Raw genomic sequence first — 26,913 nt, forward strand, 5'->3', positions numbered from 1 at the left:
TTAGGCGGTTTATTTCCAGAAAATTTCGTTGGAAATTTGTTTTTCGTTATGGCAAGTTTATTTATCGGGTGATTTTTTCATAGAAATCGATGAAAAACTAATCGACTAAATGATGCACCAAACGCGTAAGTTCCTGCGGGGTGGGCGAGGGACGCCATGACAGTCGTCGTATTTTCTGTTAACCGCGAGCACGTATGCCCTTGCCAGCGTTTTCGTGAAATTGTTGCACAGGTTGCTGTCTATCTGGATCAAAATTGGCAAGCTTGTTTCCTGAATTTCGCAGACTTCCCTTGGAATATATTGTGGAGGTGGAGGGCGAGGGCGCGTGGCCATTATCAGGGATTTGCTTGTGGGTACCCGTGGCGAGGTGAGACGTCGAGAGGCGGCGAAAGGCGTCCCCCCCTGCGTCGGGACGCGCGTCTCCCTGCATACGAGACGGCCTAGGGCCGACCAAGCGAGATGCCAGAACCGCCGACGGCACCGTACACCACGTGAGTCCACCCTCCGAGCACTCTTGATTATCGCTTCGGCCCTCTTCGACGGTTTCTAGAAATCCCCTTGCCCCCGTATCCCGAGGAACCTCCATCTTGTAGCCTCTTGTCCTCGTTCTACGAGTCACGATAATTGACGCGTCATATGCCTGAGACACCAGAAGATGGTGCCCGTGAACCCTCCGTTAACTGCGAGGGGATCTGCGGCGAGTCCTGACAAATGTGGAAATATATCTGCGTACTCATTCGAGCCGTTTGTACTTACGCCTAACATTATACCATTTCACTCTATCAGCCTTTGTCGCCTTCAAAAGATGGTATTGGATGACTCACCCTTTCCCGCTCACTCAACAAAGAACTCTTAAATATCTGTGAGGTTAAATTAACTACTTTTCTTCTTTTTGTAACGTGTCGATACTTTTTTCACGATATTAACCTATCCATAGGAGCATTATATAATAATAAGTATCCGCCCAATGCTGTCTCGAGTTCATTGTATTTAGAAAGAGTTATTTCTCTTATTGATATTAAACCAATTGATTTCGAGGTTAAATCACAAGGTTTATTTTACTAGTCAGTTCCAATGGTGCAAAGGGCAATATAGATACTTTACTAATTATATATCATATCGTTTTCATAATAATACTGATTTCATTAATTTTATTCATTTTACAAGTAATGAATATATCTTATCAGATTTTGTAGAATATTAGGAATTTAGGCAAGAAATAATTTTAATTAAATTATTTTGCAGGATGAGAAATGAAATATATCAAAAACGTTTAATTAGTATCCTTCAGTGAATAAAGATGAACAGTGAGCAGCATGCATTGCCAGCGACTACGCAGGCACAGCAAGAGGTAAGACCATTTTCAACTGATATGGGCTATTTACCAAACCACAAATGCGCAACTGATATATTAAATACTACATTTTGAAAATATTGTGTAATAAATTGAGAAATCCCTGTTCATTGAAATATGTATATGTATTCCCTTTATAAATTCTTCAACAAATACTTACTACTATTTCAATGCATTAATTTTTTTTAGAACTCTGTTATACCTGCTTATTCTTTTGTGCAGTTTTACATAAAATTTATGTTTGGCAGTAGGAAATAAAATTTTTTGTGTATGATGAAATTTTGTATAAAACTTTATACTTCTCCTTTTTTTTTTAAGTTTTGCTGCTTGTAGTAAATTTAAATAAAGTAGCTTTTGCTTGAATATTTTGTATTTATCAGCTTGTTCTTTTTGCAATATAGGTATTTATAAAGCATATTCTGTATGTTAAAAGAAATAAATTTTCCCAAATATGTGTATATAGTGCATAGTATTTATAATTTTCATTATAGTGTAATTCACATTACACTGTAATATTGGATATAAATGTATAAGCTTTTGACTGTAAGGTATATATTTTGTATAATTTTAGATTTAGGTATAGCTATACTTTAATTTTTGCTCAAATATGAATTTGGTATATAAATATCAATAAAATCCTGGCGATGATTGCACGAATGTGTTACAAATTAATTTATAGCTTTTGTAATGCTAGAAAAAGGAATTTGAACACTAGCGCATTTGTTGATTGGATTTGAGCCTGATGCATGCTGCTGCATGCTCTATCAATGTTGTACAAATGTTTGAATGTATATCGGTAGGATGTAAACGCGGGTCAAAGTGGTCGTCCTTCATACCCAGGTGGTTTGGCTACAACAACCAGTCTTGGCAATGTAGGGAGTACCCCGCATTCATCCGCGGACCTGCGTGTAGGTACAGCCGTAGCGTTAGCCTCCTCGGTAGCTAAATATTGGGTCCTCACCAATCTCTTTCCTGGACCGCTACCTCAGGTCTCAGTCTATCATCATTCCCACCACAACTCCTCACATAGGAGTAGTGGAGGTGGAGAGGCATCTTCCAAAGAGCCAGCCTCTTCATTGAACCAAGAAATGGCGTTGACTTCCAGTTCACATCATCAGTCAACACCTACACACCATCATCACCAACCTTCAGTTAGCAGTAGCAGTCATCATAGTTCTTTACAACCAAATTCACAGGTTTGTTTACTTAGAGGTATGCAATGACTAGTTATTGAGTGTAGCTTAAAAATGACCCAGGTTTAGTATCTGCGTTTGCAGGAATTGTGGTAATATACTGTATTGTATGTAATCTCATATAAGTGTGAGTAGATAACAAAGTTATGTCTTGTAATACATACACATGGAATGCTTGCAGTTTCACATTTATAATTTGAAGTATTGCTTCTATCACAGTTTTTTTGTTCCTATTTTTTTGTTTATTATGTGTAATTGTATGTTAATTGTAATTATATATGTATAATATTTATATATATAGTGTATGTCATTTATCTGAAAACGTGCATATGTCTCAAAAACTGTGGATGATATGGACAAATTTTTGAAACGTACTATGTAAAGGAAGATATGTCATACCAATATTTATTTTATCTTACACTAATTTCGAAAAGACCTATAAATGTCACATTTATATTTTTAGATGGATATTATATTTTTTTATCCTATATTCTTATAACCAACAACGATGAGTTCTTGAAATGCTACTTACTCATATGTTTCGCATAAACCACTATCAAGATATTAATTCTTAAGAAGGATGGAAAGTTGTAGCCTTTTCAATGGTAAACAAGTAGAAAGAAAATTACACACACACACAATTGGTTCTTTTTAGAACCACCATGATGTACGAAGTCCGACCGAGCAACCTCCCCGTGGTGTACATTGGATAACGCCAATGCCGGCGGCATATCAAATTTGAAATTTAATATCCCGATATTATGTTATTTATGCGAAAAGTATAAGTAAACAGTGTTTTGAAAATTTTTCTATAGTGGCTACAACAATATGGGATAAAAAAGATGTTGTTACAATTTAAGACAGTTAAATTATAAACATGACCTTTATAAGGTTTCTCTAAGGTTATTACACGATAAAATAAATATCAGTATGATATGTCTCCTTTAGCTTCGTACAATATCTGTTCCAAACATTTTTCTGTATCATCTATAGTTTTTCAGATATTTAGACATTTCCAGGTAAATGGAATACACTGTATATAAATAACTGATACTGTGTTTTTAACTGTTGTTTTTTTTTTCTAGTTTGCAATATGCTAAAAAAACAAAGAGCATAAAATATGTTATTATTAATTTGATGATACTTTCAATTATCTAATTGTTAGAACTATAATTTAGTTATACTGAAAAAGAATGTAGTAATATTTTTTCTTTATATTTTATTTAGCAGATACCAGTTTCTCTACCAGGCCTTAATTTAGACGGGGCACATATACCTGCCAGCGTCAGTCATTTACAAGCAGCACATGCACAAATGCAACAAATGCAGGCAGCACAACAACAACAGCTGCATCAGCAGCAACAGCAGCAGCCCCAACAACAACAACAGCAGCAGCAGCAACAATCTCACCATCAGATGCAAAGTCATCAGAACGCTCAGAACAGTGGACCAACTGCACATAATCAAAACGCACAGAGAGATGATAACAAGGTGAAAGATGAAAGTGGAAGTTGCACAACTGAACGTTGCAGTGACAATCAAGTTCACTGTCAAGTTCAATGTGACCTCCAATTACAAACATCTCAAGATTTACAACAAAGTCTTATGCAACAGCAGCAACAACAGCAGCAACAAATTGGTGTAAACATAAGCGGAAATTCATCGAGTGAAGGCGGAAGTCAAAATAATACAGAAAAGCCTGAAAAAGAGAAAGAATTGCGTCAACTAAATATGACGCAGTACGTTCACACAGTTTATATATCTATTACATTCGATAATTTTTGTACTTCGACAAACGGTATTATAACTTTTGTATAGATTCCAAGTGCCAGATTTAAAACCAGGAGGTCATATGATGGATGTAAGAACAGCTGATGGATCAGTCGTGAAAATTAGCGCTGGGAACGAGCAAGATTTAGCAAAAACACTTGGTGTTGAAATGGTGCAAAATATGTACAAGGTGAGAGTTAATGTGGCACATTATAATAGATAATATATATAAAACAATAGTTTTTAACGTATAATTATAAAATTTGTATTACATTCTGCAGGTAAATGTCGAAGACATTAATCAGCTTTTAGCATATCATGAAGTATTTGGAAAACTACAAAGTGAAATAGCAGCTGGTACAACTTTAGTTGGAAGTACAGTTCCTACTCAAACAGTTACCACTATACAAAATGGAACTCCAATTGTACAACAAGTTCAATTAAATAAGTTTGATATTAAATCAAGCGATGGCGAAGCTACACCAGGACCAAGCGCTTCGCCTGTATCAGTTGGAAGTCATGCATGTGAAATATGTGGAAAAATTTTTCAGTTTCGCTATCAGCTTATCGTTCATCGTAGATATCATACGGAAAGGAAACCTTTTACTTGTCAGGTATATAAAACGTGTTTTCATATTTTATCTTATATTTAATTTTTATTAAATATATATGAATTTCTTGTTTGTAGGTGTGTGGCAAGGCCTTCTTAAATGCAAATGATTTGACACGACATGGGAAGTGTCACCTAGGTGGATCCATGTTTACTTGTACAGTTTGTTTTCATGTATTTGCAAATGCACCCTCTTTGGAACGTCATATGAAGCGACACGCTACCGATAAACCGTATAATTGTACCGTATGTGGAAAAAGCTTTGCAAGAAAAGAACATTTGGATAATCATACGCGTTGTCATACTGGGGAAACACCTTATAGGTAAATTCACTTACGCTATTTCACTAAAATTTCAAAAATTGATAAAGATTACTGTAGAAGATATATTAACATTTCTAATTTTTAATTAATGAGTAATTGTATTTTGTTTTTAGGATTTTAATAATATTAGTATTATTTTTATAATTATTGTCTCAAATGTATATAAAATTTTAAAATATTTATGTTTAAGTAAAATCACGATTAAAAGTAATACTATTATCTTATATTTTAGGTGCCAGTACTGTTCAAAGACGTTTACTAGGAAGGAACATATGGTAAATCATGTTCGCAAACATACGGGTGAAACACCTCATCGATGTGATATTTGTAAAAAGAGCTTTACCCGCAAAGAACATTTCATGAACCATGTTATGTGGCACACGGGAGAAACTCCTCATCATTGTCAAGCTTGTGGCAAGAAATATACACGTAAAGAACATCTCGCAAATCATATGCGTTCACATACCAATGATACACCGTTTCGCTGTGAAATATGCGGTAAGTACTCTATTTTTCCAATAATTCCTGTGATGTAAAGTATTACACACATAAAGTATACGAGTACTCGTTATATAAAATCACTAAGATAACATCTAAAGTGAGCCATTTTTTCCATTTCAAGATCACTTTCTTTAACTCTCACTAATTTAAACTTAATGTATCTGTTATGCTAATAATGATAATAAATAACGAATAATAAATAGATATTTAATTATAGAAGTTTAATATTTTTTTAATTAGTCACTAAAGAGAGTAATCTATACAGATAAAATAATAATGTTTAATTATTTAGTATTATTTTTATGTGATGTATGTAATTGAAATATAATATAAATGGGACGATTCCAGAATATTTAAAAAATTAATATATTAATGATAAAAGATCACATGTGTTGTAGTTGGAATAGAAGTAATGCTTGTACTACAAAAATCATTTTATGTAACATGTTATAATTGATTGAGTTTACACAGTATTTGAGATATTTTGAAGGTAAGTTATATTTTAACTGTCATACATTGATTGACAATAAAATATTTTACATCTGACATATATTTCTTATGGTTTTTATTTAGTATTAGTTATTTTTAAAATTAATTATATATTTTTAATTAGAATTAGGAAAAATACGAAACTTACACACTACACAAATAGTTTTCAGAACTTGTATCTATCCTTCTTAATATTAGCATTAATTTAATTATTCATTTAACCATTCATTTATATATTTCTTATTCAGAAAGAATTATACAATATTTTTTATGAAAAATTATTTAACGCCTTTCATTTTAATACAATATTTTAAATTGCTTTCACATATTTATATATTTAGAAAAAGATATAAAGCAACATTAGATTTCATATAATGTAGCACTTTCTTAAAAATATATTTTATTCGGTGTTTTCAAAATTAAGTAAATTAATAATATTATTTCAATTTAAAAAGTTTAGTATGAATGTTTTTTATAAATATATTAAATACAATAACAAAATATTTGAAGATTAGAAGATATGAAATAAAATTCATGAGAATTGATCGCGCATTGTGTTTAGCTATATCCTGTCACAGGTTGCGCGCATTCCTTTGCAGAAATGTCTTTCTAACCTTCGAATTATCAGTGAGTTCGACCATCGTATATTATTTTTTTTTGTAGCATTGCTATCAGTGATGGGTCACTTACCGTCGTTTCATGCATCTACACTTTACCACATTCTTCAATGTCAAGACTTATTTCGTAAATCTAAGCGGTTCATATACATATTGCGAGCACGTTTCTTTGTCAATAGGTCGCAACAATATTTATTCGAAATATTCGAGTATAATGCGTTTATCTATTTAATTTCAATTTTATTTATTTTAATTTTATTCATATTAATTTAATCCAATTGATTTATTTTAATAATTAGTAATTTAAACAAAATTAATTTCTATTTTTAAAGTATATACAAATCCAAATATTAAGATGTGGCTTTTAAAAACTTGAAGTTCATGCCTATTATTTACTTTATTTACACGTATATTTTGCTTTTTTAATACATTTTTATAAATTAGGCCAGAATGTTACTGTCCATAATTACGTTTTGCATTTAAATTATAATGATTTGGATATCATTAAAAATTTCTTAAAAAATAAAAATTTCTTATTTAATAATTAATCATTTTTATTTAAAAAGTAGAATAAAAATTCGTTTTTGATATGTGGGAATAATAATTTTGCAGTGCCCCACGTGTATTTAACTATTTTGTAGAATAATATTAATTATGAATAAGGGCATGAAATTTAATGTTAAATCTATATCTTACAAGGACGATATTTTTTTATTTGATTACAAAAATTCCATTTACACGATTGCTACGTAGGTATTCACAGATATTGTGGCTATTACCTCTACAGTTCGTGTTACTTCGATATTTATACCCATATTCCCATACCTGTACATATACAATATTCATACCAATATTGACACGAATATATTTTGTTACCAAAAAATTTAAATACTTCTCTTCGTATCAAAACAAGAAATTTAGTTGAGCAAATTGTATTTTGGAAGAAACTGCATTGAAATTTGTTATTGGTATTGTGCAGCGCCTGGTTTATTCCGCAAATTGATAAGATTAGTATGCGTGTATTGAAATGCATAAGAAATAAGTATCTCTAATGGGAAATTTTTAAAAATATGATAGTAATACAGTTTATCATTATCTCTTTGATGATAGATGTCTCACAAATTAATTTTTACTTTGCACTTTAAGCAATAATCTCTCATGTATGAAATATATGAAGAAATTATGCTGTTACTTCGGTTCTTTACCATGAGAAATCAAATAAAATAAATTATCCAAAACATTTTGATGGTCCAAATCATCATCTCGTTATAGCCCAATTTAATCATCATCTTGGAATCGTCCCATAATGTGTTATACATGACATGTCAATGGCAGTTTAATTACAGATCCAATTGATACTACAGTATAATCAAAGCATTGGTCTTTTGTTTTTCTTTTTTTGGTTGTTTACCGCTGCGAATACAGGTAAGTCGTTTACAAGAAAGGAGCACTTCACGAACCACATAATGTGGCACACGGGTGAGACGCCGCATCGCTGTGATTTCTGCTCGAAGACATTCACGCGAAAGGAGCATCTTTTGAACCACGTTCGCCAGCACACGGGTGAGTCTCCACACCGATGCGGCTTCTGCTCCAAATCGTTCACCAGAAAGGAACACCTTGTTAACCACATCCGCCAACACACAGGTGAGAGCGGTTGGCAGATATCCACTTCACAAACAACCAATTGTGATATTTGTCTCTAAGAGTAGTAGTTTTATATGTGAATAGAGAAATCATATTTAGTTAAGAAATACGAATCTAGGTACTTACTATATCACTGAGTCACCACATTCATGTAACGTATTATATAACACGCATTACATACACCAAGAAATCGTTCACATCTTTGTCAAAACCTCAATCGATCCATTGTTTCATCATTCACATAAAAGATGATCATTTAAGTGCATATTGTTTCCAAACACGCGTACACGCACATCATTCGGTTTTGCTTCTACCCAATGTTTAACTATGATTTGCATACTTGCATGTGGAAAAAGATAAATGTATAGGTGTACATATCTTCACTTCTTTTTTAATTTTGTTTTTATTTCTTTTTCTTTTTGTTGCCTTTTGTTCAGCCTTTTTTTTTACTCTTTTTTTGATTAATAGTACTGTTTATGGTAATATACCTAGAGATAATGCGTTCGCCATTCGTGCATAACAGTTCACATTATGTCCAACTAGCAATTAGTTTAACTGATCACAATTACCCCATTTCATCATCAGATCCTATAGAGACATTTACTGTTCTGCCTAATACACCGCTCTCATATATGCTTCTTATTAACTATTTCAGAGCCTTCTCGCTAAATGAAACGTTCTCATAATGCCTCTGCATTGTAGAAACGTTTTCTTATTCGACTTATTATCGCTCCCTTTTTTTGTTCGAGATATGTACATAATTCCATTCTCATTTTCATTTCATTTCATTTCATTTCATTTCATAGCAAAATTTGTTAATGAGATTTCGTTTAATGTAGAGAAGATTCATAATTACAGAATAGTGATTTTTACTTTTCTTTCCTTTTCTTTCTGTTGTTTCTTTTGATGGTAATGATATATATATATATATAAAACATTTTCATTGAATATTTATCATTGTCTGGATCTGATTTTTCATCGATGTAACGTAAGGAAATGGCAAGATCAAGAATTGATTTCATAGATGTAAGAATGACTAGCATTGATAATATAGACATTATCAAAACGTAATGCGAAAACTGAGTGAAGCTCTCACAAACATTTAAATCTCGGTATGAAAACAGTACATCCAGTAAATCAGTAATTTATATACAGTGTCCGTCCTAAACTCTTTCCTCTGAATGATATCAACATATTCTACAAATTAAATATAAGAAAAAAAATACGATATTAAAATACAGATAAACATTTTATTAAGAAGTTATAAAAAGATACAGAATAACAACAAAATAAACGCGAAAGATTTAAGACTTGATCACCGTGGTATGTAAAATAGCAATATGTACTTTTAAAGTGTATACCCGTACGTTGCATCAAAGAAAATCTGTCAAAACTAAAGTCAAATCGTGTAATGATGATTTAATGATGATTGATTGGGGAAATAAAAGTCGCGATATCGTTGGTTAATGTTGCGCAGGAGAGACGCCCTTCCGCTGTCAGTACTGTCCAAAAGCATTTACGCGGAAGGATCATCTGGTGAACCATGTCAGGCAACACACGGGTGAGTCACCGCACAAGTGCCAGTATTGCACCAAATCCTTCACGAGGAAGGAACATTTGACAAATCACGTGCGTCAACACACAGGCGAATCGCCACACCGATGCCACTTCTGCTCCAAGTCATTTACTCGTAAGGAGCATTTGACGAATCATGTGCGAATCCACACTGGTGAATCACCTCATAGGTGTGAATTCTGTCAGAGAACGTTCACCAGGAAAGAACATCTAAATAATCATCTCCGTCAGCATACTGGAGATTCATCGCACTGCTGTAACGTGTGCTCGAAACCATTTACAAGAAAGGTAGATTCAAGTTATGAATATATTTATTTCAGATGAAAGACATATAATAGAATGATAGAATGGATTTTTTGTATGATTGTTAAGCTGCTCCTCATTGAAGCAACAATGATAAACTTTTATTGCCTATTTTATCTATGTCGAAGCATATAATCATAAAAAAATTTGGATTTTGTTTCGGTCTCGAATTGACACCTGTTCTTAACAGATGCGTTGTAAAACAGTTGACAAACTGTATACACTGAAAGGGTATTTGTCATGATGTCTCTTACTTTTGTTTGATCTTTGCTGCTTTGGACGAAAATAGCTAATGAATAGCTCTTTTTGTTACTATAATTCGTCAGAAACATGAAGAAACGGTTGAGCAACAATCAAGAACTTCTTCAAAAGGCATCGACTAAAAATGCCTTCATTGTTATTAGTAAGGACACAGCTTAACAATTGATTTTTTGATTGAGTTTTTTAATTATCGATAATATAAAAAAATTCTAATAAAAATATCCTCAATTTTCTGTTACAGGAACATCTCGTAAATCATATGCGATGTCATACTGGTGAACGTCCATTTGTATGCACAGAATGTGGCAAAAGCTTCCCTTTAAAGGGTAATCTACTTTTCCACATGCGTTCGCACAATAAAGGCAGCAACGCTGAGAGACCGTACCGTTGTGATCTTTGTCCAAAAGACTTTATGTGCAAAGGACATTTAGTGTCTCATAGACGATCACATTCGGACGAGCGACCACATAGCTGTCCAGATTGTGGGAAAACTTTCGTTGAAAAGGGCAATATGCTGAGACACTTGAGAAAACACGCAGCGGAAGGTCCGCCAACACAAGTCAGCACGCCCTCTGCAATTCCTCAATCCGGTGTTCTGCCCATTCCGGCAGCAGCAGTTCTGGTCGGCCATCCTTTGGCACCCCCTGCACCACCCGTAGTCCCACAACATACCGTAGTTGTGCCTACTCCTCCAGGTGTACTGACCTCCTACTAAACCAAATGAAGAGAGCAAACATGTGAAGGAAAAATAGAAAAGCATTTTTTCATAAGGAGAAGAAAAAGTGAGTGTATACACGATGAATGTTGTGTTTGTTGACCAATGAAAGTGCGCCGTTAAGTTGTTTTCCTTCTTTTTTCTTGTTCGTCTGCTCTTTTCTTGGAAGAGGAAGAAGAAAAAGACTGTTGAAACTTGCAGTTTCTACAGGCACAGAAGTGGGTTAATCGATAAAGTGTTGTTATGGAAAGATCGTTGTGAATTGTCATGATTGCAGCGCCCTATTGTTCACGTTTCGAACCTGTCCTCGTCGTAATGCTCTCTGTAGCTACGTATAGAAAAAACGAGAAGGGTTTATAATATGAACTTCGTCAGTTTTGAACAATTAATCGTGCTGCTATGATCGATAGCAGTGTATTATCCAAAGTTTGAATTACTTTGTTTCTGTCTATTTTCTTCTACTTTTCTTTTTCTTCTCTTCTTTTTTATATGATAACTTTTAATAGATCGTTTATCAAGGGGAAAAATATTTGATATGTGTTATGGAGTTAAAAATATAAAATCGATAATAATCGCGAACCCTGCGATTCGATGATGGGCACACATAACTTCGCTATTAATTCGATTACGATTAGAAAGTAATATGACGCTGTATTAGTTTTATGCAATAATTTCGTACAAAAAAAAAAGAGTAACGAAATTAATGTATTTGCTAATTAAAAAGAACAAAATTTAGCGTGATATAATGTAATGTATGTACAACATACCTCTGAAATAATGATGTAATCATAATTTAAAAAATTTATCAAGTAGTTTGCTTGAAGTACAAAATGTATTTGTAATTTGAATTATATTCGGTTTTTATCATTTTTGTCACAATTTTATCAAATTGCTCTGTTTGAGCTGAAATAAGAAAAAAGAAGTAGTTATTCAAAATGATCATAAAATGTAGTAGCAATTATATTTGCGTCCGTCACGTTGATCAGAGCCACAAAATTTTTTACGTTAATTATCACTATTACTCACACAATAAATGAATTAAGAACAATCGATTTGTTCCACAAAATTATACTTTCTTTTTTTTCTATTTCTTTCTTTAGAAAAAAACATAAGTTCGCTTTCTATATATAATTGGCTTAGAGATAAAAAAAGAATTCTATATAAAATCTAATATCGTAAGAATAAGTATACATTTTATTACTTGCGTAAAAAAATTCTGCATAAACGTGACTGAGAAGGAATACTATACATTATAATAATGGATCATTTTCGACTTACTTAGATAATTACGTTTATTTTAATTGGCGTGTAGTTTACTTTAACGTGTTTACTTGCGAGGAATTATATTTCAAAGAAATATTTAAAAACACGATTTATGTTCTTTAATACGGACCCGAATGTCGAATTAAAAGCGTCGCGTTAGTTGTCCGTTTTAGTTGTAGTCATTGTTTTCTTCTCCTTTTAACTTTTCTTTTTGTTTAATCGTAATTATTATAATGGAGTGCAATATAGTTTTGCCGATTTCACTTAAGCGTTTATCCGCATCGAAATGAACCTTTACTACACCAGATTTTAAATAATGAAAAAGCTAAGGAAACAAAAAAGATAAAAAGTGAACAGATGATAGCAATTCAACACTTTTTTTATTTGTAGTATATAGGGACGATACTGAATTATTTTGATTCTTAAAATTAATTTTAAACGATTAACGCTATTTACGTTTCATCTAGTTTGAAAAGGAAAAATATTATTAACTCTAGCGATCTTGTAAGGCCATGTATTTCGTATTTACGATTAAGGGTAAAAGATAAAAGTATCGTAAGCTTGGTTCTGCGGCAACATTGTTTAGTGTTATAAGTTACCTAGATATATATCACATATTTAAAAGAGTATTCAAAATAACAATATGTATGATCAGTTTGTAAAGCGTAAAACGCAGAAAAACAATTCACAATTGCATGTTAACGATTGCTGCAGTATCAGGTTTACCTTAATTATGTATAATATTATAATAATAACAACTATTGAATATAGACACGAGAAAGATGATAAATTTATTAACGCACGTGCATGCGTCACGTGGAGTGTACGACAATGTTCATCACTCCGTAGAAGTCTAGATTAATATATTACGATAAATATATCTAAGTATATCCAAACAGTTAGATATCTCGTACTATTTAAAGAAAAAAGAAAGAAAAAAAATAATAAGGGGAAAATTAATAAATGCCGCAGGTTCACTTTATGAGTGACGCACGAAATGTATGTTACATATGGAGCGTAAAATTCCCACATTATATTCGCGTAGAAGAAGAAAAAGAGATATATAGAGAAATGGAAATAAGAAGGAAACACGCAAAGGTACATCTAGAAAGGAAAGACAAATATATATGTATAATATATATTGCTGATGCTTATATACATTATGTATATATATATTGTACACGACACGAAAATAGAAAAAGGAAGAAAACTATGATGCCGTACCGGAGTCACTTGATACAAATAATATTTCCGACGATATTACGCAATATATTCGTGGCATCGCTCCTTGTAATTTGCTAAAAAATCTAACAAGGAATAAATAGAAATAATGTTTATATGAATTATTATTATTATCTTATTATTATATTATTATTATTATTATTATTATTGATAATATTATACGTTACAAGAATAAAATTACGAGTTGATTCATGCTTTTAAGAGATTTAGTTTCATGCTTGTTTTAAAAAATAGCAAGCAAGTATCAGATCCAACCAATTCCCTTTAAATCGAAGCGACTTTACAAAGATATCAAGTAGAAAACAGTAAAATGCTAGATGCTACTTTACTTTCTCAATAAGAGTCGTAACCAGTCAGTTTTGTGTATAATTTTTAATAAAATTTCTGTCTACATGATCTTATCTTTTTCGGCAATAACAGTCGTTTAAATGAGAACGCTTCGGTTCGAAGTGAAATACGATGGTGAAGGAAAGAATTCAAAATATGGTTTACTTTAGATAGAAGGAAATATGTATAGAACTTTATTATGCACCATTGTAATATTATGTATCCCAGTTGTGACACAATATACACTGGTGTTATGTTAAATGTGAACACTATGTGTCCTGTTTTACATGTAATGATTTCCCATGCTTTAATTCTATTTTGAATAAAATTTTCAGCATAAATTGAAGATTTAGTGATAATAGAGTCGGTCTGCAATAAATTTACATTCATTTTAAAAAATTTAGTATTCCTTTTAATATCTATAGAATATATAACAAAATAATAATTAGTAACAATATACAATAAAATTATCAGACCGAGAATTAACTAAACAAATATCAACAGATCATAATGTATTCACTAAATCAAATATGTAAGATTGCATGAATACAGAGTCCCCCAACGCAGTGTAAGTTGGTGAGTAGTTATAAATTAACGTCTGAGCTTCTTCCTCACTGCTTCGAAATATATGATGATTCTTACGCACTGCACACAAAATAATTTTGGTTGGTATTGATTTCAGATATAAGATATAAAAATCTTCAAAAAAGACAGATGTACCTTCGTTAACGAAAAAATTAGCAAAATATTGTGCAATTTCAATAGCATTTTTTCCATGTGGAATTTTTTCCCCGATTTTCCATTCGTATAAATTTTTCTCTGGATGAAATTGCAAGCCGTAAAAAGGATAAGTGATGTGTTCCAACGAAGAAATGAATTCAAGATTATTTAAATCACGATTCAAAGACAATATTCGAAATTTATCGCTTACACCAGCACGTTGTAAACCCTACAAATCTGTTAATAAGTATCATAATCTTCAGACATATATTATTGTAAAATAAATGAATATATCTTACCGATTTCGTAACACAATTTAGATGCTGGTTTGATGTCACTTTCTTAGTTCTCAATATGTCTTCAACATTATCTGAAATATCAGAAAACATCCTACCGCTTCTGTAATCTAAAATATACAAAGAAAATTAGATTTTTGTTTTAGGAAACTGGTTAAAAAGGTGACATTTGAATGATGAACCTGGTGTAAATTCCAACTGAAGTGGTAGAGCTTGTGCTCTGCAACGTGTCCTATGAGGAAAACGTTCAGCAACAACGTATGTTAACAACTCAAATCCTAAACATATTCCAAGTATTGGAAAATAATCTCCATTGTCATTCATTCTTTTTGCAATTCTGTAAACGAATTCAAAACAATTAAGAAAATTTTTCATACCATGATTAAGCAAAAGATACTCCTATACCGTTTCGAGTGATAAAACTATTTTTATATAATTCTATTACTTGTAAATCTTATATCCTGTATCTGCATACCCCCCATTGCTGTTAGCGAAAGACGCAGATCCACCAGGCCATAGAACTCTATAGGAAATGATATAATACATATATTATAATTTATATATTTTTCTATTTTTTCAGTCTTTCATCTTACCCATTTATTTTAGATAAAATATCTTCATAATAACGTTCATCCCTTCCAATCCTAAAAAAGAGCATCTTTTTGGTATAATTACATGTATATTACAGTGATAATTCAATCTATTATTTATTATAACAATTACAAACTTACCAAATTGGAACAACTCTGGCACCGGCTCCTTCAATAAATTTTACGTATGATGCAGCAATATAACTTTTGGAGTGGTCTGGAGGCTTCTCTTGTACTAAAATACCTTTTAAACATAAGATTGAATAAAATATAAGAGAAACAATTTAGTTAACCAACGCGTTGAATAATATATTTTCATATAATCGCAATAAACTAATATTGTTTGAATAAAAAATAAAATTCGCGCTTTGTTTATGTTACTAGACGAATCAGACTAATTTTAAAAACAGAATATTTGCAATTTTTCTTACTAACTCGCGCAAAAGAAAAAATTAGCAAAACGTGTAACGTGAATTTTTCCTATAAATGCTTCATATAACATTCTAACTTTTTATATTCACTTGTAGATTATATTACAACAGTTTGATTGAAAAATTGAAGTCGCTTTGATTACCATCGAGTATTATCTTTATATATTACACGATCTATGGACCATGTATTACTTGAATATTAATTATTAATTATATATCTCAATCTACGATACAGTTTTTTATGTAATTAAATTTCCATATGCAAACATATTTTTTATATGATTTCTAAAGCATTAAAAAAGAAGGAGAGTTAGCATTATTGATACTTTGACATATACGTGTATATGTATATACATATATGCATAGATCAATACTTGCCAATTATAGGACGGTTATTTGGCGTAGGATTTTCACTGTAAAAATCAAACTGCCCTAGAACTGTCGTAGATTGTAAAGTAGTAAGTACAAACGTAATAAACGCTAACAACAATATCAACATTATAAAGTGCAGATATTTCTGAATTTCTGAAAACACAGAAATGCTCAGTTGATTACTGCGTTTCCCGTTGTAGCTCCACGCTATATAAATAACTCATATACGTACGCCCCCTCATATACGTAATCATAGAATATCTGTGTATATGATAAACATAGTATACATTACAAATTATATAAGATAAGGAATTGTTATTAAATCGTAAAAGTTTACACAATTTACATAATGATATGCCTTTAGTATATAAAATATATGCAGGAAGTTTTTTAGGGTTATCGCTCATTGCGATAAAACACGGAAAAAGCGGGCTTTTCCTAACTCCACACTCGAGTAACAACACTCGAGTTGATGGAGAACGGCCAATACTCATCAATATTTTCTTCTCCTACATCTCAGTTTGTTAATCAGTTAGTCGACATTTAACCTTGTTATCTCTAAAACTCAGACAGAAAGCATCTCAGAGCGTTTTGTGTAAAGTTGTCATAAAAGCAAAAGTAAATCATATCAAATTTGACAATAATTTTGTACTCCGTACATGGTATTATTCTGTGATAAATATTTACCCTAAAAATGTCACGACTTTAAAAAAAAATAGAACATAGAAGACTGTTCAGTATACGATGAACTTCAGCAACTGAAAACGGCATAGAAGCACATGAAAACCTATTTACAACCGAATCAGAGTTGAATTTTATTTATAAATAACCGTTCACGTCCAGGGTAAAAAGGAAAGAAATTATCGTTAAACGGCATATAATGAAAGAACAAGTAAAAACGGAATTTAACAAATACGGCAAATAGATGCATTTATTGCTCTGCTTATGCCTGAGGTGCATATTAGACAAAGAATTTAGATGTTTCATATTTGTGGAATAAAACTCGGAGACCTGCATTTTTTTCAAAAACAATGAGCAGGAATGACTTTGCTGAAATTATGAGGTTAATTTGATTAGAAGAGCGAAAGAAGCCAACATTTACGAACCATTAAATTTGCAATGGTGTCTACAGCGTGGGTTAGGTTCTTATAGAGAATTCACAAAATTGTTATAAACCTGATGCATACATTACTTTTATATAAAGAATCGCGGGAAAAAACCATGCAATAAAACTATCAACAAGTTTAGATTAATTACTACAAAAAACTTGTCAAGTAAAAAATTATAAAGGTTACAAAATTATGAAAATTTATTTAAGATGCGGGAAATATGTATTGGAAATATGATAATAAGATAATTTGTAAAACAGTTGAATAAGATATATCTCTATATAAATAAAAGTGTAATTTTATTTAAGTCTATAATTGAAATTAAACAAAAGTAAATTTCGACGAAATTATATGAAAGTTCACCATTTTATATACATTTAGTTATAAATTAATCATTATCTAAATTAAATCATAAAAACTATTACTTCTTTAATCATCGGTCATTTTAACCGCACGAAGTGTCAGTAGGTTTAGTGTTAATCCCATGATATACTTTGAATTGATATTTATATAAATATATAAATATTTCAAATGCAAAATAATTATTCTTTGAAAATTATTTCCCAAAATCACAAATGTTTTTGAAAAATGAAATCGTTATAAAATAATTCGTTATTTCAAATATGTAATATTTCAGATAGTGTTAATTCGTTCATGTTTCATATTCATAATTCAAACTCCTAAAACTGTATTCATATCTCTCCAGGTTTGCCCTGAAGCAGATGCGCTGGAGTATCGATTTCCGTGTTTTCATAGCCAGTCATTGCTTTCTATCATTTTACATATGTATAGCAAATTCATCAGTCGGTAAATCATTAACCGGAGAAAATTAATTATAAATTTTTAGGATCATGTTAAATTTCTATCTTCGGTCAACATAAATTATCGAAGATCATGCGAATTACAATGTTTGTATAAACTATTGTATAAACCATTAAAATTAGACAGCTCTATATATTGAACATTTTTTAAAAACTAATTGAGTGAGAATAATGAATTATTCACATTGATATATCTTTAGAAAATCTGTATGTCCAATCTAAGTCGAGAAGTTTCATAAGGAAATGTTAGTAAATTGTACTACGAGAAATACTGGCCCTATACCAGCGTATGGTACAACGAGGTATAGTGGAGTAATTAATTTGGAGGAAAATGGCAATAAATACTTTATCAATTCTCCACGCAACGCGCATATTGGACTTTTACCGCCATGCACGAAGACAGATAAGTGGTCAAAGAAATCGGTAAATAATAATCATTCATTTTAAGTTCTTTTCGAAATGCTCTTTAATAAAAAGGCATAGCCGAATAAACATGGTAAAAGTGTATTTAAATCAAATTAAAATTGTCAAACGTCAATCGAAAAAGCTTCGTAGGAAATCCATTTCGACCAGATTTTAGCACCCTACCTCTATTATTAGGGTAGTTATTGATCATGATTACAGGCTTAAACATGATTTACAAGCTATGCTTGATTTCTTTTGTTCTATCCTATAAGAAATTATGGTAAAAATTTAAGATACTATAGCTATATTGTTATATATCTGGGAATTTTTTAAGACCTTTTGACCTAAAATCCTATTTTCTAAAAATTAGGAAAGTTTTAAAAGGCCAATTTTTTATTGAAGTTATTAAATGACAACATCTATACTTTTACAATGAAAGTGGCCTACCATATTTATTAACTCATAACTTTCTTAGATTTGTCGGAATGGTGAGTCATAAATAACAAAATTAAAAACCACTTTTTTTAGAAACAACAGATCTTTTTACGTTTCCGTAAATTTAAAAATGTTTTATCTTCTACTACCACAATCCGTGTCATCGTTGATCACAAGCTTTCATATGATATATGCAATATATCAATTATATAAATAGATCACTCTACACACAACTTTGTCGAAACGGTTTTCTTTCGATCGACGTATCACAAGTTTAATTTGGTTTAGATGCACCTTTATCATGTTTATTCGGCAATGCCTTTTCTTTCTCACTGAACCCCTCCATTAATTATTAACTAAACAGAACTTCAAAATAAAAATGATATATTATCGTAATACTCGTAAGATTATTGTACACAAAGATAATGGACGCCAAAAATTTTAAAACAAAAAAATATGTAAAAAAAGCAACAAAAACATAATATATCTAGCTATAAATTTACTTATGTTTAGAGAAACAATAGAGCTATAAGAAAGGAAGACGGCGTGTGCAGAAATTCCACAGAATCTACTATTCTATCAATTTGTGGAACCATCAGGAAAGAAAGCAGTCATTGTACATGTAAGGACGAAGCGTCATGTATCTGCTTAGAAAACGAAAGAAAATTAAAATCGTTGAGCGAAGACTGTTCAGATTGTTGCACGAATTGGAAAGAAATTCAAAAATTGACAGATACTTCTGAAACGAAATTAACAGATTCATTCGAGAAACTGCTTAATTGTGTAGAAAATGGTGGAGACACAAGCATGTATCTAGATCTATTTGAACCTCATCCTAGAGAAGAGCAACGAATAAAAGGAAAAGATTCGATACCGCTTGGATACGATATGACTTTAATTCTTCCGCAATGTGTTTGCTTAAAAAGTAAATTGTTAATACTACATAGAACTTTAAGAATCTTATTCTACATTGAACTCCATCATTAGCGGTCATTTTGAAAGCATACGATTTTTATTCGTGTCTTTTTATAAATATTTCTGTTATATATATATATATATATATAAAAGTGAAGTTTTTTTTATTCATATTCTGCTACACTTTATTCAAATTAGAATTCATACATGAAGTTACAAGTTCCAACAAGGTACACGTACAATTACGAAACGTATCATTTTTAAATTACAAAATACCTTATATAGGTTAAATATAGTAATATATTTGTTAATATATACATTAATGTTATAATTTTTAATATTACATATGCATAGCGATATATTTTTTACTATTTCTTAATATTTCGAGCATGGTATATATGACAGATTATCAAGAAACCAAACAAATCGAAAATGAAAGTGAAGATACTATTCGTGATGAAAAATCTGAAACTATAAATGACTTAATATGTGCGCCTAGTATTATAGACCTTTCGTGGAATATAATGCAATCTGGAATGATTGAGAAAATACCAGAGAAATACACAACCAATATTTTTGAGTAAGATATTACATATTTTATCATGAAATAAAATGTTTGCATATATATATGTATATGTATTGTTCTCTATCATGCCTATAATGTCTGACATTTCCTATGCGCACACAAGTGGGCATGTAAATGCAATTTATGTATTCTAAATTGCAGGAATGAAAAGAAAGAGCCAATAGGTACAGAAGTATGTTCTAATGTCCAAACAAACGTATGTACAGAAGGAAATTCTCAAACAACATACTGTTTGCATAAAGCATTTTTGGAAAAGATAAATAAATCATATTTTTCGATGTAATTGATATGAACAGTTTATGTATAACATAAAATATTAATAATGTTATTTATAAAATAATATTTTGCATTGAGATAATTATTTGGTAATGATAAAGAACTATGTATATAATACGCACATGTATATGTTAGTATGCATATTATACATGCACTATATAGTAACGCTTTTACAAAACGGAACAAATGATTTATTTATTATAATATATTATTAATATATATATTATTCATCAAATACGTATCCATGAAAACCATTCAACTTTTATGTTTTGATAATATCTCGATACATATCCTCTGAAATCACTGTTGAAATTACTCTTGAGATCAATTTAAATGTGACACTCTGTATAAATGAAGCCAACAGCGATTGGGCTGCCGCAGTTTAAAGCGATTATTTGAGTTCTATCCTCAGTGAAGCGGTTTTTAAGCAAAAATAATCGCGGAGAGGAGCAATTAATTTCTAACAAACTATTCTTTTTAAAATATATTTTAAAACATAATTTGATCAGCAAAAATGGTAAGTTGTTATTTATAATTCATACTTACAATTATTTGTTTTCTTTTATCCACGTGCAACCTTATAGGTTAAGTTTCACACGTGATTATTTACCAACTTTCAGTTAATATAAATGAAAATAATTATAATTATTTATATTTGTTTATATATTGATATTAAGTCAAAATACATATTTTTTCAAAAGAATATTGCTCTTTCCTAATTATTTAAATATCTTTTATAGGGAGATGAAGTTAACCCTAAAGCGTATCCTTTAGCAGACGCTACTTTGACTTCTAAAATTTTGAATTTAGTGCAACAAGCCATGAATTATAAACAATTAAGGAAAGGGGCCAATGAAGCAACAAAAACATTAAATCGTGGCTTATCAGAATTTATCGTAATGGCTGCAGATGCAGAACCTCTAGAAATTTTGCTGCATTTGCCATTATTGTGCGAAGACAAAAATGTACCATATGTATTTGTTAGAAGCAAACAAGCTCTAGGTCGTGCTTGTGGTGTATCTAGGCCTGTTGTTGCTTGCTCTGTGACGGTTAATGAAGGATCACAATTAAAACCACAGATTCAGGCTATACAACAAGAGATTGAACGTCTCTTAGTTTAAATACTTTGTACCTGATTCAGAATCATTCTTTTTAAATTTAAATGTAATCAAACTATTATTTCTATTTTTTACACAGAATTTTGAATAATTTCAAAAGATAGAGCCTTATATATCTTTCATGCAATGAAATTTATGTATAAGTTATCTTTATGACCGAAAAATGTTAACTAAAAAGTATTGATATTCTGTCTGTATCACAATCCAAAATAAATGTTTTTTATCACATATAAAATTCATGATCTTGTATGACTTTGATAGTTACTTTCATATTGTGTAAAAGAATAAACAACATTTCACTTAAAAAATAAAAAATCATTTCTTTTTTTTTAAGTATTGTAAGCATAAAATATTGAAGTATTGTATTTTTCTTTCATTATTTTGGTATATTTGTCATTTATGAGAAAAGCGCTTTCAATAATAAAGTGACCACATTGTATACTTACCTACATTCACGATTTAATAACACTTAAAACCAAATTTATTTATTAAAATTATATTTTGTTCTTGCCAAAATGATTAGACCAATAGGATTTATCTTTTAAATTAACTACTTTAGACAATTAAAAAAAGATGATAACAAATGTTTTCAATTAAGTAAGTAATGAGAAAAATGTAAAGGTTAGAAAAAATAAAACATATAAATTAACGAAATATATATTATAAAAGCTATAATAAAAAAAATATATGCATTAACGAAGTTACAATCATAAATTATTGATTAAAATAAGGTAAGGCAATAGAAGACCAGTTACCATGCCACCGATTTTTTTGAAATTTATGTAACTCCTCTCGAAATTTTATATCTAGTTGGTGTTGAATATCGTTATTAGGAAAATCTTCAAACCATGATTTCAATTGTTCTGCTAGTTCTTTGTCATTCGAAAAAATCATTCCATTTTCCTTGTGTTTAACAAGTTCTGATAAACTAAAAAACAAATGTACTATACAAAAAATCTAAATATAAAATTTAAACATTTATAGATTCAACACTTTTCAAAGCATAATACATAAACTTTAATAAATACAATAAATAAAAAGACCTAATTATAATATAATGTTCTGCTTACCATTTAAAGTTATATGCACAAACTGGAAGCTCACAACCAAACATATCAATAATTTTCATAGGTAAGTCCAATCCACTAGATGATATGTGGAGACAAATGCCTAAATCCGCACTAGCTATAAACATAAATTATGCTTCTTATATACAAAAATATATTAGAATAAATACAAAATTTTATGTTAAAGTTTAGTACCTAACATTTTAGGATACTCTTCATTTTCAAGCCATGGTGTTATGATTGTGACATGTTTCCAATTCTTTAGTTTTATAATAGCCATATAAAATTCTTTCAAAGGACCTTTACCAGTTATCATACAAATCAAATCTGGTAGTTTACAAATATCTTGTTCAAATGCATTTTCATATTCTGCGAAATAAAAAATTTTAAATATAACAATAAATAATTTAATAATAAATGGTAATAATTGATGTCATCAATTATTGACCATAATAATATAACACACACCCTGTAATGCATTTAACAATACTGAAAAATCTTCATCTTCTGTCCAACTTGTACTTGATATAATAAACCCAGGCCTTTTAGAGTATAATTGTGCTTCATTTTCTACATATTTCGTAAATACAGTTGAGCTCTCTTCAGAACCTTTTAATACATTATATTTTTCACTTAATTTTAATAAAAATATATGTTTTTCTGTTAATGATATAGGCTGAAATTCATTTGATGGTCGATCATATAATACCTCAGCTCTAAAGAAAAAAAAGATACTGAATTATAAATTCCAAAATAGGAATTATTTTATATATGAAAACACTAACTTGATGCCCCATTTCAATTGTAAATCTTCCTTCATTGCTTGAGACACACAAAAATTATAATGTGCCTTAGAACCAAAATATGTTTCAATTGCTTTTGCAAATTTTACAAGTAAGTGGTCATCTTTTAGTGTCAATGCCATAAGAGTATGTGCATAATTATGCCAATCAATAATAAATTTTGAATCAACAACTATGGAATAAAACCAACAAACTAGAATCGTTGGTATTGCAGGTGGATTTTGTATTAATATATAATTTGATATATGTTTAGTGAATAATATCCATATAAGGTTAGATGTTTGCCATATCGTTTTTATTACATAATAAGGTAAACGAGACAATCCTGAAATATTAGAAAAAACTCTTTTATTCTACAAATATATATTTATATACAGCTATTACTTCAAACAAATTGTATTATACAATCATAAAATAAAACAAAGACAAAAGAAGTAATAAAAGTGCTTATTTTAAATAAAATTAATCAACATAAATTATAAAAGTATTTACTCATAATACAAGTACATACGTACTATCTTCTATATCTGGGGGAGGATGAAGGTAATAAATATGTATAGAAGAATTTTCTCTTATTTGTTTTAAAGGTAATGAACCGGGATAACCTATAAAATCCACTGTGTAACCTTCTTTCGCAAATGACATCGCATGGTATTGCATTCTAGGACTTCTACCCAAATCTCCAAGAACAACAATACAAACATTTTTATGTCCTTTATATAGATTTAAACATAATTGTCTAATTAAAAACAAAATTGGAAAAATCGTAAATAATAAATAAACACTCCACATTTTAAAGTTAAACCTTGGTTTAAAAGTATGATCACCTTACACTTCGTTCACGGAAATGAGTTAGTAAAAGTAGAAAGAAAATTGACTATAGGAAATATGTAAGGACATGAAGATGTAACGACTAATTTGTGTAACCACATAACTAACCACGCTTTTTATCCGTCTTACTTTCATTACTGACTAAATTTATTAATTTTATGAATTTTGATTGTCTTAAAATTTGATGGATTATATCAAAATGAACATTTCATATTATACTGAAAACAGACGACAATTCTCATTTTGTATCCAGCGAAAGAATGACGAAAAAGCAGGAGAAAGATTAAATGAAAATGAAAGATGAAATGAAAATACAAAATCTTTTAACGAAATTTAAAAAAATAGCCAATTAGAACTCCCTACCAAAAAATTACTTCAAAAGATATAGAAAATTATGTCAATATTAGTATCGAAAATTTTATTTCGGAAGAAAATCGCAAATTTTTATGAAAATTTAATATATTTATGAATTTTTTACACGAAGATGCGATAATCTGGAAGAACGATAACACATATAAAGAAGAGTTAGAAATAGTACAAAATGTCAGAATATAATAATTTATTAACAAACAATGAAGAAAATAGCCAATACATTTACAAATATCAGATATACCTAATATGTATGGTATCTCTATAGCGATAGACCATCTTACAAAGGAAAAGCATCCAAAACCTTTAAGCGAGACACTTGTACCTATTCAAGTGTAAACTTCTGCCTTCGAGGAAATACCAATTGCTTTTTGCCCTTCCTCATAACTCTTGAGACTTACATCCTTCTTTCTTAATGTCTTCTTCGAGTGCGGCATTATTCACCAAAACATCTTTTTTCTATTCGTAGTCTATTTTTTGTAGGATTTGCTTTGTATATTTCGGCTAAAAAATGATCGTCAAATCTTATACTTTCGCCTTTCCTGGCCTAAGTAGTAAATATCGGGTCGTAAATCTTATTATCGCACGGTGGAACTGACTATATAGATTATAGATGTATATAGATTGACTACGAACGCATGCGTCAATGTAGGTTAGGTTTTTATCCACAAACTGTCTCTGGATTTGAATTTTGTCTCTAAAATACACTAAAAACTGTTATATTTTAAATGTGATGTCACACATGTGGTGTGACATATGATATGTTATAGTCTCTATTCATCGAGTACTATCAGAAGATGGAAAACAAATTATGAGATTGACGCCCGAAAACCGAAGTTCAGTTAAAAAATTAAAGCATCAAACAAAATAAAATGAAACTGTCATACACATGTTTAGCACTCCAATTGTTCGACTAAAGTGTGTAGACTAAAGTTTGAGTTTTCAGGATTCAGTAATGTTTGGTAATTTGAGAAGCATCATAGGAGCATAATAGCTAGTAGCTGCGCGACTTCGGCTCACTTGATTCCTTAGAAACTGACGAATTTATAATATTTTACAATAGTAAATGATCTTATATGCAACGTCATTGAATTTGTCTCAATAAATGCCATTGTACGTACTAAGGAAAAAAAAGTGGTACTAATGAAAAAATATCCATGCCAGTACAATTGCTAAGGGTTGACGTTAAATCTAAGTGGTGTATATGTCAAAATTATTGCATCATTCAATCAACTCAAAGAGAATATTCTCTTTTTTTCTCTAAAAGAAATATAATAAACAATTAATTTTTTTTTTTTAGGTAACTTACAATTAGTTTAATTATTTTCTGATTTTGTTATTTTCATACTTGTAGACATGAATTTTTCCATAGAACCGTACAATTAAATGGGTTCTTGTAGCGCGGAACTCGATAGTTTCTTGTCTATGCTAGCGTATAACCAAACGTGGCAGATCCCTAATTCTATAGGATCTTGTATATGCTAGCATATGTCACATTCAGCACTTAGCCACATAATGCAGCACTAATCCGGAAGTCACCAGAACCATAAACGTGGGCACTCTCATTTCTTCTTTGGTA

At 30.5% G+C, this 26,913-nt stretch overlaps 5 protein-coding genes and 2 long non-coding RNA genes across 18 annotated transcripts; 3 read left to right on the forward strand and 4 right to left on the reverse strand.

Moving 5' to 3' along the window:
• Positions 1–351: 351 nt before the first annotated feature.
• Positions 352–14,457, forward strand: LOC117231473 (zinc finger protein 271-like). 11 transcript variants are annotated; one of them, XM_033489945.1, is made up of 12 exons: positions 352–491; positions 1,246–1,351; positions 2,155–2,550; positions 3,775–4,286; positions 4,366–4,507; positions 4,599–4,931; positions 5,006–5,250; positions 5,483–5,748; positions 8,283–8,504; positions 9,982–10,065; positions 10,150–10,367; positions 10,885–14,457. In XM_033489945.1, exons 2-12 carry the CDS (start codon positions 1,301–1,303, stop codon positions 11,356–11,358), a joined length of 2,943 nt encoding a protein of 980 aa, XP_033345836.1. In that variant the 5' UTR covers positions 352–491; positions 1,246–1,300; the 3' UTR covers positions 11,359–14,457. The 11 variants fall into 11 exon arrangements, with proteins under 11 accessions (XP_033345836.1, XP_033345835.1, XP_033345831.1 ...); XM_033489944.1 differs by having other exon boundaries at positions 2,155–2,262; positions 2,344–2,550; positions 9,982–10,367; XM_033489940.1 differs by having other exon boundaries at positions 9,982–10,367.
• Positions 8,406–9,008, reverse strand: LOC117231479. The gene is made up of 2 exons (XR_004492976.1): positions 8,631–9,008; positions 8,406–8,559 (listed from the first exon to the last, which is right to left on the reverse strand). It is a non-coding gene; the product is annotated as an uncharacterized LOC117231479 (long non-coding RNA).
• LOC117231476 (gamma-glutamyl hydrolase A-like) lies at positions 14,362–16,807 on the reverse strand. The gene is made up of 8 exons (XM_033489954.1): positions 16,606–16,807; positions 15,938–16,040; positions 15,800–15,850; positions 15,652–15,729; positions 15,389–15,543; positions 15,210–15,316; positions 14,911–15,139; positions 14,362–14,835 (listed from the first exon to the last, which is right to left on the reverse strand). Exons 1-8 carry the CDS (start codon positions 16,724–16,726, stop codon positions 14,696–14,698), a joined length of 984 nt encoding a protein of 327 aa, XP_033345845.1. The 5' UTR covers positions 16,727–16,807; the 3' UTR covers positions 14,362–14,695.
• A 1,544-nt stretch (positions 16,808–18,351) lies between these two features.
• LOC117231478 lies at positions 18,352–21,307 on the forward strand. The gene is made up of 5 exons (XM_033489957.1): positions 18,352–18,616; positions 18,730–18,952; positions 19,883–20,294; positions 20,690–20,864; positions 21,012–21,307. Exons 2-5 carry the CDS (start codon positions 18,773–18,775, stop codon positions 21,151–21,153), a joined length of 909 nt encoding a protein of 302 aa, XP_033345848.1. The 5' UTR covers positions 18,352–18,616; positions 18,730–18,772; the 3' UTR covers positions 21,154–21,307.
• Positions 21,308–21,425: 118 nt separating this feature from the next.
• On the forward strand, positions 21,426–22,510 carry LOC117231477 (NHP2-like protein 1). The gene is made up of 2 exons (XM_033489955.1): positions 21,426–21,663; positions 21,887–22,510. The coding sequence occupies exons 1-2, from the start codon at positions 21,661–21,663 to the stop codon at positions 22,265–22,267; spliced, it is 384 nt and encodes a 127-aa protein (XP_033345846.1). The 5' UTR covers positions 21,426–21,660; the 3' UTR covers positions 22,268–22,510.
• Positions 22,511–22,905: 395 nt separating this feature from the next.
• On the reverse strand, positions 22,906–25,155 carry LOC117231475 (chitobiosyldiphosphodolichol beta-mannosyltransferase). Of its 2 annotated transcripts, none has more exons than XM_033489952.1 (6): positions 24,650–25,155; positions 24,117–24,459; positions 23,800–24,047; positions 23,527–23,700; positions 23,335–23,449; positions 22,906–23,192 (listed from the first exon to the last, which is right to left on the reverse strand). In XM_033489952.1, exons 1-6 carry the CDS (start codon positions 24,924–24,926, stop codon positions 22,979–22,981), a joined length of 1,371 nt encoding a protein of 456 aa, XP_033345843.1. In that variant the 5' UTR covers positions 24,927–25,155; the 3' UTR covers positions 22,906–22,978. The 2 variants fall into 2 exon arrangements, with proteins under 2 accessions (XP_033345843.1, XP_033345844.1); XM_033489953.1 differs by lacking the exon at positions 24,650–25,155 and adding an exon at positions 24,627–24,645 and having other exon boundaries at positions 22,921–23,192.
• A 354-nt stretch (positions 25,156–25,509) lies between these two features.
• On the reverse strand, positions 25,510–26,902 carry LOC117231213. Its single transcript, XR_004492919.1, has 2 exons — positions 26,683–26,902; positions 25,510–26,594 (listed from the first exon to the last, which is right to left on the reverse strand). It is a non-coding gene; the product is annotated as an uncharacterized LOC117231213 (long non-coding RNA).
• Between the last annotated feature and the right edge of the window lie 11 nt (positions 26,903–26,913).

The sequence above is a fragment of the Bombus vosnesenskii genome, unplaced genomic scaffold, assembly GCF_011952255.1.
Source record: "Bombus vosnesenskii isolate JDL3184/JDL3185 unplaced genomic scaffold, Bvos_JDL3184-5_v1.1 scf7180000013272, whole genome shotgun sequence".
Classification (NCBI taxonomy): Eukaryota; Metazoa; Arthropoda; class Insecta; order Hymenoptera; family Apidae; genus Bombus; species Bombus vosnesenskii.

Excerpts from the sequence above, each read along its gene's own strand:
- LOC117231473 (XM_033489940.1), top strand. The coding sequence starts at position 1,301 with ATGAACAGTGAGCAGCATGCATTGCCAGCGACTACGCAGGCACAGCAA. Across the intron at positions 4,932-5,005 it reads GGAAACCTTTTACTTGTCAG|GTGTGTGGCAAGGCCTTCTT; the intron begins GTATATAAAACG and ends TCTTGTTTGTAG. Across the intron at positions 5,749-8,282 it reads GTTTCGCTGTGAAATATGCG|GTAAGTCGTTTACAAGAAAG; the intron begins GTAAGTACTCTA and ends CTGCGAATACAG.
- LOC117231476 (XM_033489954.1), bottom strand. The coding sequence starts at position 16,726 with ATGTTGATATTGTTGTTAGCGTTTATTACGTTTGTACTTACTACTTTA. Across the intron at positions 15,851-15,937 it reads GCCAGAGTTGTTCCAATTTG|GATTGGAAGGGATGAACGTT; the intron begins GTAAGTTTGTAA and ends GCTCTTTTTTAG. Across the intron at positions 15,544-15,651 it reads ACAGGATATAAGATTTACAA|AATTGCAAAAAGAATGAATG; the intron begins GTAATAGAATTA and ends ATTCGTTTACAG.
- LOC117231478 (XM_033489957.1), top strand. The coding sequence starts at position 18,773 with ATGTTAGTAAATTGTACTACGAGAAATACTGGCCCTATACCAGCGTAT. Across the intron at positions 18,953-19,882 it reads ATAAGTGGTCAAAGAAATCG|AGAAACAATAGAGCTATAAG; the intron begins GTAAATAATAAT and ends ACTTATGTTTAG. Across the intron at positions 20,865-21,011 it reads TACACAACCAATATTTTTGA|GAATGAAAAGAAAGAGCCAA; the intron begins GTAAGATATTAC and ends TCTAAATTGCAG.
- LOC117231475 (XM_033489952.1), bottom strand. The coding sequence starts at position 24,926 with ATGTGGAGTGTTTATTTATTATTTACGATTTTTCCAATTTTGTTTTTA. Across the intron at positions 23,701-23,799 it reads ATTGTTAAATGCATTACAGG|AATATGAAAATGCATTTGAA; the intron begins GTGTGTGTTATA and ends TTTATTTCGCAG. Across the intron at positions 23,193-23,334 it reads TGTGCATATAACTTTAAATG|TTTATCAGAACTTGTTAAAC; the intron begins GTAAGCAGAACA and ends TTTGTTTTTTAG.